This window comes from Sus scrofa, chromosome 2 (assembly GCF_000003025.6).
Source record: "Sus scrofa isolate TJ Tabasco breed Duroc chromosome 2, Sscrofa11.1, whole genome shotgun sequence".
In the NCBI taxonomy this organism is placed as follows: domain Eukaryota; kingdom Metazoa; phylum Chordata; class Mammalia; order Artiodactyla; family Suidae; genus Sus; species Sus scrofa.
This window is the reverse complement of record NC_010444.4, coordinates 76,157,688-76,173,316: the sequence shown is the minus strand read 5'-3', so window position 1 is coordinate 76,173,316 and position 15,629 is coordinate 76,157,688. Positions and strand designations below refer to the sequence as shown.

General features: G+C 51.6%; 1 protein-coding gene and 1 long non-coding RNA gene across 2 annotated transcripts in view; one reads left to right on the top strand and one right to left on the bottom strand.

The window, feature by feature from the left end:
* TMPRSS9 (transmembrane protease, serine 9) overlaps window positions 1-15,258 on the top strand; it is a 70,386-nt gene extending 55,128 nt beyond the window's left edge. The window contains exons 10-19 of the mRNA XM_021084183.1: window positions 1,567-1,703; window positions 2,359-2,677; window positions 3,410-3,581; window positions 4,041-4,312; window positions 4,867-5,003; window positions 12,310-12,700; window positions 13,211-13,382; window positions 13,945-14,210; window positions 14,351-14,487; window positions 14,924-15,258. Coding sequence (XP_020939842.1) covers window positions 1,567-1,703; window positions 2,359-2,677; window positions 3,410-3,581; window positions 4,041-4,312; window positions 4,867-5,003; window positions 12,310-12,700; window positions 13,211-13,382; window positions 13,945-14,210; window positions 14,351-14,487; window positions 14,924-15,085 — 2,165 coding nt within the window. The 3' untranslated portion in view covers window positions 15,086-15,258. The remainder of the gene's footprint in view (window positions 1-1,566; window positions 1,704-2,358; window positions 2,678-3,409; window positions 3,582-4,040; window positions 4,313-4,866; window positions 5,004-12,309; window positions 12,701-13,210; window positions 13,383-13,944; window positions 14,211-14,350; window positions 14,488-14,923) is intronic.
* Window positions 9,735-14,367, bottom strand: LOC102157806. The gene is made up of 2 exons (XR_298066.3): window positions 10,220-14,367; window positions 9,735-10,114 (listed from the first exon to the last, which is right to left on the bottom strand). It is a non-coding gene; the product is annotated as an uncharacterized LOC102157806 (long non-coding RNA).

Here is a 15,629-nt window from a genome sequence, read left to right as displayed (position 1 = left end):
CCACCTTTTATTTATTTATTTATTTATTTATTTATTTATGCATTTTTGTGCTTTGTGGCAGATTGCACAAAATCAAAACTGGCCCCATGTGTAGAGCTGTAGTGCTGGCTGGTGTCCCAAGCACAGCGGGCTGGGATGTGCCTTATGGGGAGGAAGTAGGTGTGTCACACAGCTTCATTCAGGCATCAGTTACAGCGCTGCAGGCTGTGAGCTCAGTGGGAAGGCATCAACGTGTATTAGAGGGTGTCTTTAGACAGAAACATATGTACTGTCACGAGGTTATGTGTGGGTCGGTTGTGACCAAAGGTTTGTGAGAGTCTGACCCTTTGTGTCCCCAGGAGCCATGGGGGCAGTGTCCACTCATTCAGTGTTTGGGTAACTTTACAGCACAAAATTGACTTTATGGCTCAAATTGACTGACATTTGATGGTGACAGTAATGGGAAGGAACCCAACAGGGCACAATAAAAATGAGCAAGGGACAGGGACAATTATAGGAAAGGGCCTGAGATGGTGATGCCTCAGCAAAAACTGGCTGTCCCCACTCCAGGGACTGGACAGGAAACATATCAGACAGAAGCCCCCGGCCACATGGAGCCGCTGGTCCAGACCAGTGCCAGCAAATGGAACTTCCCTTCATGGTGGTCACAAGTTACAACTCTGCCATCCGCTATGGGAGCCAGCTGCCCCATGAAAGGGGCCAGTGTGGCTGAGACAGAGTTTTACATTTTGTTTCATTGTAATGAATTTCAATGTGAGTTTAAACAGCCTCTTATGGCCCATGGCTACCATACCGGACAGCACAGTTCCAGAGGGCAGTAGATATTAAACAAGATAAGTGATGATGGGAAGTTCACTTGCGGCACAGCGAGTTAAGGATCTGGCGTTGCTGGAGCTGTGGCACAGGCTGCAACTGCAGCATGATTTTGATCCCTGGCCCAGCAACTTCCACTTGCCTCGGGTGTGGGCAAAAAAAGAAAGAGGAAAAAAGATAAATGACGAGTGGTGTGCACAATAGAGAAAAATAAGGTGGGGGGGCTGCAGTTCAATATGGGAGGGTTAGGAGAAGCCTCCTTGAGAAAGGACATGAAGGAAGAGGGTGGGCAGATTCACAGGGAAAAGCATTCTAAGCAGCTGGAACAGCATGTGCAAAGGGCCTGGGGTAGGCAGGCCAGGCTGGGGCTTTTGGATTTGAGCCAGGTGGGGTGGGGGGAGGGGAAAATGCCCTGGAGGACTTGAGGAGAATGCTACCTAATCTGATGTAATGTTTAGCTGAAATGGGGCTCCTGCTGGGCTAAGAAAAGACTCCAGCAGGTAAAGGGAGGCCCAGGGAGGGCAGGTTTGGGTAGGGGAGAAAGGGAGCCTCATTTTAGGGTATCAGTTTTGATGCCACTGAGCTGTCCAGGCCTAGCGGGCATTTATGGAATGTTTACTCCCAGCCCATTTCTGAGCTGGTGCTGCAGCAGCTCTATTGTGGCTGAGAACAATGAGGCACAGCCTCCCAGCTCGGGGTGGCTGCCAGGGTCCTGGAGTGCTCATCCCACTTGTCTCTCCCCATCCCGGGCAGTGGTCAAGCCAGAGATGCTGCAGAAAGCCACCGTGGAGCTGCTGGACCAGGCCCTGTGCGCCAATCTGTACGGCCACTCGCTCACTGACCGGATGGTGTGTGCTGGCTACCTGGATGGGAAGGTGGATTCCTGCCAGGTGAGCGCAGGGGCCTGGGAAAGAGGCCAGAGGCCCCAGACAATACCCCTTCCCCCCAAGTGGCTGCCTGAGGCTCCCCTCCCCCGAAAGGGAATCTTCTTGGTTTCTGGTCCATCACCAAGATTTCCTGTTTGGTTACTCACATGGTTGTGGGTTTCCTTTTTTAGTTTGTCTTTGCTCTCTTGTTAAGACCTGGTGGGAGGGGGAGAATGCTTAGGCTGCCACATCAGACCCAGGAGCTGGAGAAAATGGCAGGAAATAGAGCTTGAGTCAAGGTGAGCTGGGTGTGAGAAGCAGACAGGGGATAGCAAGACAGGATGAGTGCAGGCAGTGCTGGCAAGACTGGAGGACACAACAACTGCCGGTGAGACGTTTGGAGGCGATGTTGTTTATTTGGGTCGGGTTGGGTTTTTAACCACCAGTGGTAGAACTGAAAGAGGTCTTAGAGACCCCATAGTCCAGCTGTTCTGTTGTAATTTTAGGAGAAGAAACCAAAGTTCTGAGGTGTGAATTATCAGTCCATGTGTGCTGTCCATGAGCTTGTGGGGAAAGAGGTCTCAAATCAGGACTCCTCTTCTGACCCTGTGGCTCTGGGATTGGGACTGCCTGCAGCCGAAGTGCCCTGATCCCTCCTAAGGGTGTGTCTGTCTCCCAGGGTGACTCAGGGGGCCCTCTGGTCTGCGAGGAGCCCTCCGGCAGGTTCTTCCTGGCCGGCATCGTCAGCTGGGGAATCGGCTGCGCAGAAGCCAGGCGTCCGGGGGTCTACGCCCGAGTTACCAGGCTGCGTGACTGGATCCTGGAGGCGATCACCCTGACGAGCAAGCCTCTGGCCCCCACGGTGGCCCCCACCCCCCCTACCCCCAGCACTGCCTGGCCTACCAGCCCCAAGAGCCCAGTGGTTGACACCCACACCAAACCCACGCTGGCCCCCAGCACTGCACCTCTCCACTTGCCCACAGCTTCCAAACTGCAAGGTATGTTCTGGGGAGATAGCATAAGTCAATGTCTGCTCAGTGCAGGGTCTGATGTATTGGTACTGGCTTGCTGAAGCACTCATGGGAAAGAGCTAAGAGATTGATTAGTGATGTCTGCCACAGGCACAAGGGGAGGCACTGAATACCCTTCACATTTACTGCGTGATAAACTCAGGCCACCCAGGAGGGTATACATGGAATGTCCAGAAGGATCAGCAAGAGGCAGTGGGCACAGGGGTGAGAGAGAGTAATTTGGAGTTATCACAGACACACCACCCACCCCATCTCAACTTTGTGGCTTCTGAGGACCCAGGTCCCATCAGCCCAGATCTGATACTGGGCCCCCTTTACCGTCCCACAGACCTGCGAGGTTCGAAGCCAATCAAAACTCCGCCTCATTTAAATGGTGCCTGTACCTGCCCTGCCCACAACCCCATAACACCCCAACTCTGCCTTTGTCCAGGATATGGTGTATGTCAGGCTGAAGCTGGTGTGACTAGGGTTTTATTGCTGCGTTTTTACCTTCTTTTCCACTCATATCCCCCAGTCAGGCCAGTGCTCGATTGAGATCTTGGGGCACCTTTAAGCCTTGATTTCTTCAGCTGTCTGATGGGATGGTTGTGCCCTGGCCCAGCCAGAGCCTAGAGGCTGTGCTTGGCATCCCCAGGCACCTCTGGAACCAGGGTGGTTCCACCACAAGCAGGTGAGGACCCTCCTGTCTTGTCCCTGCAGAGTGTGGGGTCAGGCCAGCACTGGAGAAGCCCACCCGGATCGTGGGCGGGTTCAGCGCTGCCTCCGGGGAGGTGCCCTGGCAGGTCAGCCTGAAGGAGGGTTCCCGGCATTTCTGCGGAGCCACCGTGGTGGGGGACCGTTGGCTGCTGTCAGCCGCCCACTGCTTCAACCAGTAAGGCCCCCTCAGCCTGGCTCCCCAGCATCACCAGGTCCCCCCACCATCCAGCCCCCTTGCATTCAGACCGTTCACGTGGCCGTCCGTGTGCTGGGGGGCCTCCCTCTCCCCACCTCCCCAGGATCACAGTGTGTCTGGACATCCACCTGCAGATGGGTGGTGGGGGGCAGTGTGAAGGAGAAGGGGCTTTGGGCTGACTAGCGGGGGTCCAGGCACCTCCCCTTCTCTCAGAGGCAGGTGGCACTGACCTCTTCATTGTCACAAAGTTGCGGGAGCTTCTAATGCCACTGGGCCAATTTCCCCATGTCCCAGATGAGAGAAATGAGGCCCAGAGGAACTCTCTGCCTTACCTATGTCCCCTGGTGTCCTCCCGGAGCCTGGGCCCTGCAGTTCCGCCTGGGACTCTGGGGGCCACAGGGGTGGTGGTGGTGTGTCTGAGCGGCCCCTCCCCGGCAGCACGAAGGTGGAGCTGGTGCGGGCCCACCTGGGCACCGCATCCCTCTCAGGCATCAGTGGGAGCCCCGTGAAGATGGGGCTCAGGAGGGCGGTGCTGCACCCCCAGTACAACCCCAGCATCCTGGACTTCGACGTGGCTGTGCTGGAGCTGGCCAGGCCCCTGGTCTTCAACAAGTACGTGCAGCCCGTCTGCCTCCCGCTGGCCATCCAGAAGTTCCCCGTGGGCCGCAAGTGCATGATCTCCGGATGGGGTAACACGCAGGAAGGAAATGGTGAGCTCCCACCCGGGGCTCTGGCCTCAAGGCCCCCAAACCACCCACCTCTATGCTACTTCTGCGTAGCAAACTTCTGCCCGAGGACCCAGTGCAGCTGCTCTTTATAAATAAAGTTTTATTGGCACAAAGCCACAACTACTTGTTTACAGGCAGCCACAGCAGCTCTCTTGCTGCAAAAGCAGAAGTGGGTGGCCCATAAAGCAGAACATACTTACTCTGTGGTCCATTATGAAAAAAACTCAGGGGCTCTTGTGTTGTATCCTTTGGAAGCTCCCCAAGAGTTAACGTTTCTTTGAAACCTTAGCATAGCCCCCCTACAGGTCACCAAAGTGCTCAGGAACCTGCGTGGGGGGCAGAGGTGAGATTCCACGGCTCCTAGGTGGGCCCTGGGGTCCACTTTACATGCATCTCTGAGAATACATGCACCTCTGTGTCTGCAGGAGGGGGGTGGTACCTCCCTCTGGGGTTAGGTTAGAGGAAAGCTGGACACGGAGAAGGAAATGGTGATCATTCTGTAAGTGGCCTTGGTGCGGGTCTCCTCCTTCCCACAGCCACCAAGCCTGACATCCTGCAGCGGGCATCCGTGGGCATCATAGACCAGAAGGCATGCAGTGCCCTCTACAACTTCTCACTTACGGACAGAATGATCTGTGCGGGGTTCCTGGAGGGCAAGGTTGACTCCTGCCAGGTGAGTTCCTGAGGCCTGGGCCACACCCAGAGTGCCTCTCCCCCACTTCACCTCCCCCCCCCACCCACATTCAACATGCACTCCAAGTAGAAGGAAAAGGATCTTCCCTGTCTCGGAACTGGAATGGGGAAAACCTGGAGACCACTCACCTATCTAATCATGTTATTTAGAGATTGTACTTTGTCCACACAGATGAAGCAGCAGTTTTAAAGTATGCAGGTGGAGTCTCCTTATGGCTCAGAGGGCTAAGGATCTGGCGTTGTTGCTGCAGCGGCTGGGGTTAATACTGTAGTGCTGCTTCCATCCCTGGCCCCAGGCACTGCCACATGCCAAGGGCACGGCCAAATAAAAAAAAAGTATGGGTTGATCTATACAAAATGTATACATACTGATTTTAAAAGCTCTATAGTGTATATTAACTGAAGAAAAGCTAATTAACAGTGTATGTGTGTGTGTGTGTATATATATATATATATATAATATATAATTAATACATATAATACATATATGACCACCCTGTCACACTTGATATGTGGTTGATCCATTTTAAGGGGAAAAGAATTGGCTCCAGAACATAAAGAGGCTAGCTGAACCCTGCTGTCAAGGCCAAAGAAACACACAGGTAAAGAAACTCGGGAGTTTCAAGGTGCCTAGCAGTGTAGGACCCAGCATAGTCACTGCTGTGGCTTGAGTTCAATTCCTGGTCCAGAAACTTCTGCTTGCTGTGGGCTCAAATAAAGGAAAAAAAAAAAAATTCAGGGAATTCCCATCGTGGCTCAGTGGTTAACGAATCTGACTAGGAACCATGACGCTGCGGGTTCGATCCCTGGCCTTGCTCAGTGGGTTAAGGATCCAGTGTTGCCGTGAGCTGTTGTGTAGGTCGCAGACGCTGCTCGGATCCCGCACTGCTGTGGCTCTGGTGTAGGCCAGCGGCCACAGCTCCGATTTGACCCCTAGCCTGGGAACCTCCATATACCATGGGAGCGGCCCAAGAAATGACAAATAAATAAACAATTTAAATTAAAAAAAAAATTCAGAGGCCATTCTTACTTAGAAGTATATATGCAGAATATAAAATAAAATATCAGTAAATTAAATCCAGTAGTATATGAAAATACATCACAGCTAAGGTGAGTTGATCTCATAGAAAAGTTGGCTCCACATGGGAGAATCAATTAATGCTATTCATTCCATTAGTAGATTGAAGAGAAGAAACAGGCTCATCTTCAAAACCATAGAAAAGAGCATCCAATTTTTATTTTATTTTATTTTTTTAGGGCCAGACCCGAGGCATATGGAAGTTCCACGGCTGCAACTTACACCACGGCAACTAAACCCACTGAAGCCAGGGATCCAACCTGAGTCCTCATGGATACTAGTCTGGTTCTTTACTGCTGAGCCACAACATGAACTCTTGATAATATCTAACAACACTTTGGGGTTTTTTTGTTTTTTGGTTTTTGTTTTTTGGTTTTTTTTGTTTGTTTGTTTTTGTTTTTTTAGGGCTGCACCAACAGCATATAGAGGTTCCCAGGTTAGAGGCTGAATCAGAGCTGCAGGTGTTGGCCTACACCACAGCCATACCAGATCTGAGCCGCTTCTGGGACCTACACCACAGCTCACAGCAACGCCAGATCCCTAACTCACTGAGTGAGGCCAGGGATTGACCCTGCATCCTCATGGGTATTAGTCAGATTCATTTCTGCTGAGCCACAATGGGAACTCCTTGAATTTATTTTATCGAAGTGTAAGTAATTTACAGCATCATGTTTGTTTCTGTTGTATAGCAAAGTGACTGAGTTTGTGTGTGTGTGTACATATCTTTTTTCATATTATTTTCCGTTATAGTTTAATACAAGATATTGAATATAGTTTTCCCTGTGCTATGCAGTGGGTTCTCGTTTATCTATTTTTTATATTGTGTATCTGCTTAATCCTAAACTCCTAATTTATGCCTCCCCCCCACCTTTCCCTTTGGCAACCATAAGATTGTTTGCTATGTCTCTGGATCTACTTCTGTTTCATAAATAAGTTCATTTGCATCCTATTTTATTTTATTTTTTTTGTCCTTTTAGGGCCACACCCATGCCATATGGAGGTTCCCAGGCTAGGGGTTGAATCGGAGCTGCAGCTGCCAGCCTACACCACAGCCACAGCAACTCCCAATCCAAGCCTTGTCTGCAACCCACACCACAGCTCATGGCAACACCAGATCTTTAACCCACTGAGCGAGGCCAGGGATTGAACCCATGTCCTCATGGATGCTAGTCAGGTTCACTAACTGCTGAGCCAGGACGGGAACTCGTGTATCATATTTTAGATTCCACATGTAAGTGATATCATACGGTATTTGCCCTTCTGTCTGATTTACTTCATTTAGTATGATAATCTTTAGGTCTATCCGTGTTGTCGCAAATGGCATTATTTCATTCTTTTTATGACTGAGTAATATTTCATTGTATAATATGTACCACACCTTCTTAATCCATTCTTGTCAATGGACATTTAGGTTGTTTCCATGTCTTGACTGTTGTGAATAGTGCCGCTGCAACACTGGGGTGCATGGATCTTTTCGAATTAGTTTCATCTGGATACACGCCCAGGGGTGGCATTACTGGATCATATGGCAACTCTATTTTTAGTTTTTTAAGGAACCTCCATACAGTTCTCCATTGCTGTTGTACCAATTTACATTCCCACCATGTAGGAGGGTTCCCTTTTCTTCACACCCTCTCTAGCATTTATTTGTAAACTTTTTTTTTTTTTTTTTTTTTTTTTTTTTTTTTTGCTTTTTAGGGCCACACCCGTGGCATATGGAAGTTCCCAGGCTAGGGGTTGAATCAGAGCTACAGCTCCTGGCCACAGCCACAGCAACTCGGGATCAGAGATATTTCTGAGACCTACACCACAGCTCACGGCAATGCCAGATTAACCCTCTGAGCAAGGCCAAGGATCGAACCCGCATCTTCATGGATCCTAGTCAGGTTTGTTAACCACTGAGCCACAAAGGAAACTCCAATTTGTAAACTTTTTAGTAATAGCCATTCTGACTGGTGTGAGGTGACATCTCACTGTACTTTTGATTTGCATTTCTCTAATAATTAGTGATGTTGAATATTTCTTCACATGCTTATTTGGCCATCTGTATGTCTTCTTTGGAGAAAGGTCTTTTTAAGTCTTCTGCCAATTTTTTGATTGTATTCTTTTTTGTTGTTGTCGAACTGTATGAGCTATTCGTATATTTTGGAAATTAAGCCCTTGTTGGTTGCACTGTTTGCAAATATTTAGCAACATGGGATCTGAACTGCACCTGCAAACTATACCACAGCTCACAGCGACACCAGGTCCTTAACCCACTGAGCGAGGCCAGGGATCGAACCTGCATCCTCATGGATATCAGTCAGGCTTGTAACCCGCTGAGCAAAGTGAGAACTCCCTTTTCTTCCATTCTGAGACTGTCTTTTCATTTTGATTATGGTTTCCTTTCCTGGACAAAAAGCCTTTAAGTTTGATAAGGTCCTATTTGTTTATTTTTGCTTATTTCTACTGCCTTGGGAGACTGACCTAAGAAAACACTGGTATGATTTATATCAGAAAATGTTTTGCCTATGATCTTTTCTAGGAGTTTTATGGTGTCATGTTTTATATTTAATTTTTAAGCTCTTTTGAGTGTATTTTATTTTTGTGCATGGTGTAAGGATGTATTCTAACTTCACTGATTTACATGAGGCTGCCCTGTTTGCCCAGCACCAATTGCCAAAGAGACCACCTCTTCTCCATTATATATTCTTGCCTCCTTTGTCAAAGATTGACTGTAGGTGTATGGCTTTATTTCTGGGCTCTCTGTTTTGTTCCATTGCTCCATATGTGTGGTTTTTGTGCCAGTAACACACTGTTTTGATTACTGTAGCTTTGTAGTATTGTCTGGGAGGGTTATGCCTCCAGCTTTGTTCTTTTCTCAGAATTGTTTATGAGTCCTATTAGGACTCATAAGAGTTTAACAACATGGCTTGATAGAGGCTCATCATACTAAAGTCAGGAACATCTCTTTCCCCAAAGTTGGTGGCATAGAAAAAGGAATTCCATTGATAATGGGAAAAGTCTGTCCAATGTCTGGGGAAAAAAACTTTAAAGGATGTTCAAGATCTTCATGGAGAAAATTATAAAGCTCTGAAGAAAATGACAAGTTCTGGGTGATCAGAAAAATACACCATATTCCCAGATGCTAAGACTCCATATGGAGATACTTTTCTCCCCAATTTTTTCCTATAAGTCAGTGCACTTCCAATAGCATTTTGGAATAGCCATACGGCTTTAGCTGGTTTTAAAAATGATACAGAGGAGATATGGAACAAGACAAGCCAGGATTTTTTTTTTTTTTGCTTTTTATGGCCACACTTGTGGCACATGAGTGTTCCCAGGCTAGGGGTTGAATCGGAGCTGCAGCTGCTGGCAATTGGTGCAGCAAGGCAAGATCTAAGCCACATCTGCAACCTACACCACAGTTCATGGCAACACCGGATCCTAACCCACTGAGCAAGGTCAGGGATCAAACCTGGGTCCTCATGGATACTAGTCAGGTTCATAACCACTAAGCCACAATGCAAACTCCCAAGCTAGGATAAATGAGGAAGAATCAAAGACATGTACTGCCAGCAACAAAGATGTAAAAGAACCCAAGACAAAAGAGAATGTGTCACTGGTCTATTTCTGTACAAACGCCCCATAAGCTTAGTGGCTTAAAACAACAGTTGTTTATTTGGTTCATGAACCTGCACTTGGGAAATGCTTGGTGGGGCTGGAGAATCCACTTTCACAATGGTGCATTCACCAAGCTGGGAGTTCAGCCCGTCAGGGCTGTAGGCTGTAGACTCCAGGCCTTAGGTCTCCTACTGGCTGCTTGGGCTTCCTCACAGCATGGCGGTGGCACCAAGCATGTGGATCCCGAGCCAACTGGCTGAAGCCGTACCATGTTCATGACACTGCCTGGGGAGTTACATCCAGGCACCTCAGCCCACCCACATCCACAGGTGGGAAACATGGCCTCTGCTGCTTGATGGGGGAGCATCCAAACAAACATGAACTGTTGAGCAGAGACCTCTGGAAATGGTCTGCCATGCAAAACAACAAAACCAAAAGGAGGAATGAGACCCAAACAAACCAACAGAAGAGGAAAAGGGAGGAAACAGAAGCAGTGATTCAGAGACAAAACTTACCTGAGAGTATAATGATTAACATCAGAGAGGTGAGAAAAGACACTGCCTCTGCGAAGAAAGAACAGGGTGCTGGAAGGGGTTTTTCAGTGGCTTAGAAACCATTTCTGTGGGGAAAAAGCCCTTAAAAAGAGAGATGAAGGTAAAATTTCTCAGAAAGCAGAAGAAAACTAAGAAATGAGAAAGGACTACAGAAGGAGGAAGGCAGAGCTGAGATTATCAGAGATAAGAGGACCTGCCAGAGGGAAGAGGCCCTTTGAGTGCTTGACAGAAACAAGACATCACCCGAAACTTCTGCCTATAGATGAAGACGTGATGCTGGCCGTTTCCATAGTGGGGCAGGAGGACAAAAAGGATTGAAACTCCAAATGGCATCAGACTTCAATGGTAACGCTCAAAGTATCACTGTTGCTAATATTGATTACAACATACATGTCCAATATTGATTACAACATACATGTCCATTCATAGGCAGTGGTTTAAAGACTGGTAAATATCTCTTATGGGAACCTAACCACTAGAGCTTCTGAAACCAGAATCCTGGACTCATCAAATCCTGGCTCAATTTCTTAATAGCTGTGTGACCCCAGGCAAGTTGCTCAACCTCTCTGGGCCTCAGATTCTTGTGTTAAATGGGATTCACAGCAATCTATCAAGGTTACCTTGAAGATAACTGCTGGATGAATGCTGCAAACTGTAAGATCTCACATGTGACATGCTTATTATATAATGGTAAAAACAAATATCCCCCCCCCTTTTTTTTTTGCTTTTTTTAGGAGCATACCTGTGGCCTATGGAAGTTCCCAGGCTAGGGGTTGAATTGGAGCTACAGCTACCAGCCTACACCAGAGCCACAGCAACGCCAGATTCTTAACTCAGTGAGCAAGGCCAGGGACTGAACTTGCGTCCTCATGGCTACACATTGAGTTTGTTACCTCTGAACCACAATGGGAACTCCAACACTACAAATTTTCTACAGATACATGTAAAGCAAAGTGAGGCTTTGGGATTAGCAGCAGGGCTGTTTCAGTCCCTACAGCCTTGTAACAAACTAACTCCCAAAGCTTGGTGAACAACAGCCATTTCATGAGGTCGCAGAGTTCATGGGCTGGGAATTCAGACAGGACGCAGCAGGGCTGGCCCCTCTGAGCCACCTGACATTTAAGGCCTTGGCTGGGCAGGTCCAGAGGCTGAAGCTACTCGTGGCTGGTGGCTGGTGGCTGAGACAATCTGGAGGCATTTCTAGTCGCAAGTCTGAAGCCAGATGCCAACTGGGATCTCACCTATACCCCACATGGTGGCTCCCCTGAGTGGCCTCCACCAGGGCTCTTGAGCTTCCTGACAACATGGCAGCCTACACCCAAGAACAAGTGCACCCCAAGAAAGCAAGAGGGAAGCAGGTGGCACTTTTAAGACCTGACTCTGGAAGTTGCCTGGAATCACTGCCCCCAAAGTCTGAGGGTGAAGGAAGTCACAGAGGTCTGCCTGGGTTCAAGGGGAGGGACAGACCCCCACCACTCAACAGAAGGAGCATCAAGGCCTCATTGTTCAAAGTCACAGCAGTTTTATGGTAATACTCTAAAAAATAGTAAAGAAATTCCGCTGTACATGGAGTTCCCATCGTGGCACAATGGTTAACAAATCTGACTAGGAACGATGAGGTTGCAGGTTCGATCCCTGCCCTCACTCAGTGGGTTGAAGATCCTCTGTTGATGTGAGCTGTGGTGTGGGTCGCAGACGCAGGTAGGACCTGGCGTTGCTATGGCTGTGGCATAGGCCAGCTGCAACAGCTCCGATTGGACCCCTAGCCTGGGAACCTCCGAATACCATGGGTGCAGCCCTAAAAAAAAAAAAAAAAAAAGAAAAGAAAAAAACAAAAAGGAATTCTTCTGCACAGAAAAGCCTGGACTATCCATGAAGGTAATTTTTTTCTTTAGGGCTTTCTGGGTTTTTGTTTTATTTCCAATACACACCTAAGAGGAGTGACTTACGCAAGGTCACACAAAGTTCCCCAGCCAGGCTCCTCTGAGGGGTCTCTCCCACTGGTGGGAGCAGAGGAGGGCCTAGCAGTGCCCTCTGTCCCTCCTTCTCAGGGTGACTCTGGGGGCCCCCTGGCCTGTGAAGAGACCCCCGGCGTGTTCTATTTGGCGGGGATTGTGAGCTGGGGCATCGGCTGCGCTCAAGCCAAGAAGCCAGGCGTGTACACTCGAATCACCAGGCTGAAGGGCTGGATCGTGGACACTATGTCCTCCCACCCCACGCCACCACTCGCCACCACTCGGACACTCGCCAGCAGTCTTGCCACCAGAACAACAGCTGGCCCCACAGTCCCAGGGATCACAGCCAGTAGACCCACACCTCTGGCCACCAGCAGGGTGACCAGCCAACCTGCCAACAGGACTGCCACAGCCATGACCACCACTGCTAGGGGAGAGACACCACTTCCACATGTCCCAAAGCCCACCATGGGCATCCAGCTGCCAGGTAACTGGAGAAATGGAGTGACATGTGGGAGGTGGGGGGACAGGTCCTGTGTTCACCTGCAAGGTCTGCCGCTGCAGCATCCCACAGTCTGGGGGGCTTAAGCAACATGTGTTGGGGGGAGGGGAGGTCACAGCCTGGAGGGAGTATCCTGGCAAGGACACTGGGTCACAGAGGGACCAGGTAAAGAACACCAGAAAGGGTACCCAGGAAGAGCAGCTGGGGTGTGCAAAGGCTTGGGGGCAGCAGGGGATGCTGGTCTGGCCTCCGGCTCGGGAGGTGTGGCCCCAAAGCTCAGGGCACTAGAAACCAGCTTAAACACATTTTGAGTATTGAGAAAAGCCCAAAGGAAGTTTGTAGGACCAGGCCCTGTGTCCCTTCCTGAGGTGTTTTTCCAAGGTGGGTCCCCCACTCCACTCCCTGCTCCTCCAGGGTGCCCCCACGCAGGGTTTGTGCAGAAGATACATGGTCCATCTGCCCTCCGACCTGACCTGGTACTCGCCTCTCCCACAGACTGCGGCCTGGCACCAGCCGCAGCACTGACCAGGATTGTGGGTGGCAGTGCCGCTGGCCGAGGGGAGTGGCCGTGGCAGGTGAGCCTGTGGCTGCGGCGGCGGGAACACCGCTGTGGAGCCGTGCTGGTGGCTGAGAGGTGGCTGCTGTCAGCTGCGCACTGCTTCGATGTGTGAGTTGCGCTCAGAAACTCAGTGGGGGCACCTCTGCACCTCTCCCATACCAGCACCTGCTGCCCCAGGCCATCCCCTCCTCCCTGCAACACCCCCTGCCCACCCACCACCCGAGTCTGGTCATGCGGGCATCCAACCTAGGGGCCCTGGGCCAGGCCTGCCAGAGACTCTGGGACCGAGGGTACTGCCATCCCCAGCCCACCTACCCTGATAATTGTCTCTGCCTTGAAGGCCAGAGCCCCACTGGTGGAGGGAACACAGTGGGAGGAACAGGCCAGAACAGGTGGGAAGGGTGAATGGGGTCCTCTGGCCACCAGAGCCCTACTGTTAAGTAGGAATGGACACAGACTGTAGTGTTCCCACAGTGCATGGTGGCTGGCTGGGCACATCTGGGTGTGCCCCTCCTTGTCCTCCCCACTGTTCTAAGAAAAAGGGAAGCAGTGATGGAAAGAGGCCAATTGCCCAGTGCAAGGTCATCGGCTGGCCGCTGACACAGCTCTGCTGGGCAGGGTGCAGGGGGGCCAGGGATCTGGGCAGATGCCTGTCTCCTATGTCCCACAGCTATGGGGACCCCAAGCAGTGGGCAGCCTTCCTGGGTACTCCGTTCCTGAGCGGCGCAGACGGGCAGCTGGAGCGTGTGGTGCGCATCCACAAGCACCCCTTCTACAATGTCTACACCCTTGACTACGACGTGGCGCTGCTCGAGCTGGCGGGACCTGTGCTCCGCAGCCGCCTCGTGCGGCCCATCTGTCTGCCCGAACCAGGGCCTCGGCCTCCCGACGGCGCACGCTGTGTCATCACGGGCTGGGGCTCCGTGCGTGAGGGAGGTAGGCACGGCCAGCCCCCTCGCCCCCTCCGAGTTAGGGGTTTGGGGTGCAGGGAAGGACCCCCTCCTGATCCACTGGGGGGGCGGTCTGCACTGCACAGGGCGGGCATGAGACCCCACCCGGCCCCGTCTTGCCCGCAGGCTCAATGGCAAGGCAGCTGCAGAAAGCGGCCGTGCGCCTCCTCAGCGAGCAGACATGCCGCCGCTTCTACCCGGTGCAGATCAGCAGCCGCATGCTATGCGCTGGCTTCCCACAGGGCGGCGTGGACAGCTGCTCGGTGAGCACACTGCAACAAAGGACTCTGCGGGGCCTGGCTCCACCCTCCGGTGCACCCCCTCAAATGGGTCAAACGGCACCTTTCAGGTCTCAGAGTTTTCACTGAACGACCATCTACTGGACATCCCTCCTGAGCTGGGTTCCACCCCACTGCACCCTCCCCTGGGCCAGGAGAAGGTCGGGAATGGGTCCCCACGGTGGCTGCTCTACGAAGCAGGTGTCCGACAACATCTGCTCACCCCAGCCCCAAGCCCATTCCCCAGATAACAAATGTGAGGCTCATGTGGGAAGCTGCTCACCTGAGGCACCCACGGTGCCCCAGCGACATTGTCTGGTGGCCAGTGGCCCAGGGGTATGCAGATGAGCCCAGCCTTCCCCTGGCCACTGTGGGGGAAAGTACTGGCCTGCTGAGTACCTCCCCCCTCTCCTCCCCTCAGGGTGACGCCGGGGGACCCCTGGCCTGCAGGGACCCCTCCGGCCGGTGGGTGCTAACTGGGGTCACCAGCTGGGGTTACGGCTGCGGGCGGCCCCAGTTCCCGGGCGTCTATACCCGGGTGGCTGCTGTGAGGGGCTGGATCTGGCAGAACATCCAGGAGTGACGACTACGTGGCTGCCCGGGCCTGGGACCAGCGATATGACGGCGCAGGAGTCAGCCAGCCATCCCACCCAAGATGGGGTGTCCAGGTGGCAGGTGGGGGGTGGAGGGGGCTGTGGGTAACTGGGGTGCAGTTAACTGCATAATCTGTTCCAATAAACACAGGTCTGTAGCCTGCTGGCTCAGCACCTCTGTGTCACAGCAACAACCCCCCTGTCCCCCCCTCACACAGGGCCTGGGGTGGGCAGAAGGATGGGGGAGGGGGAGGCCTTTCAGGGAGAGGGCTGCCTCCCCCTCAACAGCCTTTGGGCAGCCTCATCCTTAGGGCTCCCATTTATGTGAAGGATACACTGCCTGTCACCTGGGAATAGGGAACACTAGGGGAGGAAGGGCACAGAGGCTCTGTCCCCACAGAGGCCCCTGCAAGAAAGACTCACAGGGTTCTCTCCACCTTCCTCAGCAATCTATTTGTCCCCAGAGCAGAAGGGGTCTGGCCACACACACACACCGCCCCCCACTGCCAGGCCAAACCTGGACTCTAGGCCCGG